The following is a 5,434-nucleotide window of genomic DNA, read 5'->3' as shown; positions in this document are numbered from 1 at the left end:
TATTCGGACATTGATTACATGAAAAAAGGGCATTTAAGGTACGTATTTTTGTCGTATGTTTGCTTGGGAATGTTTAAGAATTTTGATATGAATGATTTTGGATTAGGTGATAGTCAAGTAATGTGTAATGGAAATGGTTCAGTACATGGTGAAAATAGTACAATTCATGATGGTTATTTGAGAGAACTAATTGAACACATAGCCAGTAATCCGATGGAAATCTTGAGTAAGAATCCAAGATGTGAATTTTCACGGTTTTGTGAGAAGAAATATGAGGAATTGATTCACCCGACTATGGAGTCTTCATTGTTCAGCAACTTAGATAGGAAGGAAAAGGTATTGGATTCATGGAAGTCATTGAGTGTATTCTACGAGTTGTTTGTTAGAATGGCGAGCTCTATATGGTTGCTTCATACATTGGCCTATTCGTTTGATCCGGTGGTAGAAATATTTCAGGTCGAGAGAGGTATAGATTTTTCAATGGTGTACATGGAAGATGTTTTGGGGAAATGTAGTTTCCGGGGAAAGACTAGGCCTAAGGTCGGGTTCACAGTCGTGCCGTGTTTTAAAGTTGGAAGGACTGTGATTCAATCACAGGTTTATCTCACTGGCTTAAAGGGTGAAGAGTAGTGAGATCAATATGTTCTCTATGCTTATCAAGTTATTGTTGGAGCTAATGTTGCAGTCGACTTAATCGATATGAGGACTCAAAAGAAATTAAGCAACAGTTTTGTTGGTTGCTAGGCATTGCCATTTGGTATGCTTGCTCCCTGGCTCTCTTGCAAATATTTAGCCGTAAGCTCTGTTGCGTGTGCATAATTTCTTGTTTAGAAATTTTCGTTTTCCATTTTTAGGGTTCGAGTCGATTCTTGTGTAGAGAATGTAAAAGGCGAGATTTTTCGAATTTGGGCTTCTTCCTTTGAGTGGGGGTAGGGACTAACATATATTATAGCAAATTGTATGTAACTTCTCTTATCAAATTATAGTGGTTATCTTACTTGGCTATAGAAAATTGTTCGATAACTTGCTGTTTAGTATTGTTATTATTGGCTCATCTATTTTCAATTGCTTTCGTTTTCGTTTAATTCAGTTGGTTTATGGAAGTGAAGGATGTGAATTACTGGTTATTTGCGATGTCAATGATATTGAAAGCGTGTGTAGACCTCAAATTTACAGCTGTGCATTGATATGCAGGGTTCGGATTTCATTCTATACTCTATAATCTTGTGAAATTAACATTTTTGGGCACCATCCTTTTCCATCTAAACAAGTAGGTCTTGGAGCTAAGGCTCGCCCTAAAGTCGACAGGGAGTTAGTTTTTATTGAAATCCAAAGCCAGTTAGTTATATGAGCAATATGGATGCATTCACATGAAGTTTTTCGTGCAAGTTTGTATAGAATCTGGGCTAGAAATCATAGTACTATTCTGATTCCGTTGATTTCTTCTTATTCTCCTACCTAATGGTTTAAAATTGATTAGGTCAGGTCACAATTTGGTAGGTAAACTCGTGATATTCAGTTGATCATATGCTTACTGCTTAGGGCCATACTGACTGTATTTCTTTTCAAATTGTTGGTCATCTATAGGGACTGGGATATGCCAATTCTATCTCTATGCTGTCACTTATTAAAGTTACTACTAACTGAAACTTAACTGTTCGTTAATTTAATTCGTTGAGGAAAATAACTGTTGATTACAGTCATTTATTTGTCTATAATTTGACTAAGAAAAATTTACGTGACAATCTGCCATAGTCGTTTCTTTTACTAATGATGAAAACCTTTTCTTTCCTTCCACTCGAACAGTCTGCTACATAGAATTCCGTATTGTACAATTTAAAATCAGCTGTCTTGCCATTTGAGTTCAAGGTAAAGCAGATTTTCTCTTGAATGCTTGTGGTGACGAGCAAGTGTAGAATTAGTAGTAGTTTATGATGAAGACCTCTTACTAGCAAGCAACCAAGAATTGTGTTAGCTTCTTATAATGTGGCCCCGTTTTTGAATATGTTACCATTTTCTTTGCCTTTATTTAGTGATGGCAAAGGGGTGGGTTCGGCCCGTGGCAACTTTTTGCCCCATATGTTGTCCCGTTTAATTTTTTTTTTTTTTCTTTTTTACATTTTCAAAGTTTCGAATTATGTTATTATTAGAGAATAAAATACAAATTTAAAATGAGTTTTTAACGGATGAATTGTTTGGAAATAAAATTATTTTTAATTTTATTTTTTTTTTACTTTTTCTTCATGGGGCGGGTTCGAGGCAGGGCATTCACGCCCCGCCCTGCGACGGGGGAGACCATTTACGCGGCGCGGCGCGGCGGGGCGGGTTTTTTTGCCCCACCCCGGGGGACAGAACCGACGTGACGGGGTAAATTGTCATCACTACCTTTATCTGTTGGTTGGTTTGCTAACAATGGAGTAATTATTCATGGGATATTCTATTTCCAAGAAACCTGTATGATGATCTATTTCTTTGTTCAGAGATCAGAAATGGTGGTTTATGACTCCTGATGCAAGGCTAAGCAACTCAAGTTATGATAATATGAAGATGAAAAGGTCAGGCTCATGGACAAGTTTTAGGTTTTAAGCCTTTTGTGGGGCTTATAAACTAGTTTGACAGCTTATAAGTACTTTTTTAAATAAACAAGAAATAACAAATTTATCTTTCAAAAATTTGGGGTATGCTACATGAATCAATTTTCGCAATTCTCTTATGTTTATTGATAAATTTAAAGTTAATGATTTTTTAGCAAATATCATTTGTATCGAGTTTGGCCTAGTGTTCTCTCACAAACTTACTTTATTGAAATCATGGTACTTTTACTACCGAAATCATCTTTAAGTCTACGTAATATATGACTGGACTTGTTCTCACCCTAAGACATACATAAATATAGACACGTACACGTACGTATACATAAAAAATTATCTATAGGTGCCGTGGGAGAAGATGGAAATGAAAGTTGGCCAATCATCAAAATTCTGTAACAAATCTTCAAAATTTTCCACAAATTCTCCCTTCCTTTCAAGGCCAAGACCTAAAAAAATAAAAATAAAAATCGTTTAGTGGCTAATTTGCAAATATAAAACAAAAGATTGAAAACGTTTGTCGGCTAGTGGCTGTTTACCCTACAGACCTAAAATTTTGTCCAAGAATCCGTTATTGTATTTTTATTTTTTGGAGAAGTACTTCAAGATATTGCCCCAGTTTGAGCTCCTTTCTTTCCACAAAAATATATTTTTAAACAGTATTTTGACATTATTTTTCAATAAAACAATATTACACATAAATTCAAATTTTTTTTTATTTTTTAACTACACATTTTTCATCAGTACACTATTCCAAAATTCATTTTTCCTCTAAAATGAGGCTCAAACAAGAGCATTATATTCAGCTCTCATATAACATTTATCATAATTACAAGAGTCCTAGATTTGACATCTATTTGAGACAAATACTTTAAAATTTATTTTCAATCACATACTCTTTCTGTAAATTAATTATACACGTGGATTTGTAGCCTTTTATTATTTTTTTACTTTTTAGCCACACATTATCGAAAAAATTATTTTTCACAAAATTTAATTTTGAAAATTCTACATCAAATAGGTCCTTGAAGTCCAATGCCTCGTGCTCACAATTGCAATAAAAATGAAAAGAAAATCTTCATGACAACAATTTCCAGATATTTGTGACTTGGATAATTATATTCACATTACATACTTTGTCAATCACATCAAATTTCAATTGCAACAAAGTTTTTAAAGTTTTGCTTATTTTCGCACTTATGTTATCAACTTTTCCTTATATTTTTGTTATTAACTTTCAATTAATTACCGCATCTTATTTTTCTGATGATTTTTCTCAAAATATTGTGTTAACGTACATTAAAATAAGGGACAAATGTTTTGTCAATTTTTCACTTGTTTAAAATTCGAGAGACAAATAATTATTTTTACGCTCAATTAACAAATTTTTTGAATGAAATTAGAATGTGAAAATTAAGAATATGACGGAAAAAATAGGGATATATAAGTATAAAAATGGGTAAAAATTAAGAACCTTCATAGCAATTACCTTGTGCTTTATATATAAACTTTAGTCACGCTTATACTCATTTTATAAGAAGACCGGATTAGACTTGCGGTTTCACAATAAAACCGAGAATGGAGCTGAGAATTGGTCTGGACTTTGTAACATGACAAAAGCAATTCTGGCTTGACTTATGATCTATAATTTTTTTGGTACTACGATATAAACATATTTTAAATGTAGAGGTGTCAAGATAGTTCTAATCATTTAATTTCGGGATGACTCACTCACCCATTGAATATCTTCTCGACTCGTTTCAATCCAATTCACAAGTTGAACGACCATAATGAACGGGCTGAGCTGGGTTTGATTGTCGTCAACAATCTATAAGGATAGACCCACTTGGGCTGGTTATTAAAAAACCAAAAAACTTAAAATAAATATGATTTTTTGTTTTTTCAAAAAGTCAGTTTTTTGGCAATAAATACTGATTTGTCTTCTCATTTTTTAACATAATCTATCACATATCTGGCAATTTTTATTTTTTTAATTATGACATAATTCAAATCACATTAGATTTTCAAAAAATAATAAAAATGATTGGTAGGATTGGCTTCGGTCAATAATATTGATGGGTTCATGAACTTGTATGATCATCAATTTTGGAAGAAAGCCTGTATTTAATTCGAATCATATTTTTATATGGACCAATTCAAATTCACAAGAAAATGTAGTTAAGTCGGTCCAACTCGACCCATTCATCTTGACACATTTACTAGAATGATTAGAAATGGAGAATGGTATGTTTGATCCCCATTAAATTATATTTCATTACATTCTATTTTTCTCTCTTCTATTTTCAACCACACAATCTTTCATAAAATAATATTACACGTAAATCGAAAATTTTTCTTTCTTTTTCAACTACTCATTTTTTCAACAAAACACTATTCCCCCCATTTTCATTACCAAAAATGGAGGCCAAACAGGGGTATAAGTTTCAAACTTTCATGGTCGGTAAGTAGCATGTGGACGGCATGGGGATTACAGAAAAGCTGAAAATGGGAAAATGAATTGGCCCTCCTGGTTTCTGGCTTCATACACTTCGATGAAAATTCAAATTTCCAAATTCTTCAAATAAACGCAGTATTTCAGAGTTTCCCGCAACTCAATGACACCACTTTGAACAACGTTATTCACCAAATTTTGACTTTGATTATCATTTAAGAAAGCAGGTGATCTGATATTGGCTTGTGTTTGATTAGCTAATAGGAAAATTGTTGAAATGAAAATAATATTTCTCCGTAAGTCACAAACCATGAGATTTTACTCCACCAGCAGCAAACGAGTTAATTAATCCAATGGACTATGTTTTTAATTGCTTATTCAAATTTAAGATGTC

At 33.0% G+C, this 5,434-nt stretch overlaps 1 protein-coding gene across 1 annotated transcript in view; it reads left to right on the top strand.

Moving 5' to 3' along the window:
• LOC111378881 overlaps positions 1-1,054 on the top strand; it is a 5,263-nt gene extending 4,209 nt beyond the window's left edge. Inside the window, exon 3 of the mRNA XM_023002165.1 lies at positions 4-1,054. Coding sequence (XP_022857933.1) covers positions 4-630 — 627 coding nt within the window. The 3' untranslated portion in view covers positions 631-1,054. The remainder of the gene's footprint in view (positions 1-3) is intronic.
• Positions 1,055-5,434: the final 4,380 nt, after the last annotated feature.

This window comes from Olea europaea, chromosome 3 (assembly GCF_002742605.1).
Source record: "Olea europaea var. sylvestris chromosome 3, O_europaea_v1, whole genome shotgun sequence".
Taxonomy (NCBI): domain Eukaryota; kingdom Viridiplantae; phylum Streptophyta; class Magnoliopsida; order Lamiales; family Oleaceae; genus Olea; species Olea europaea.
Note: the sequence above shows the minus strand (reverse complement) of the source record. Positions and strands in the feature narration are given on the sequence as shown.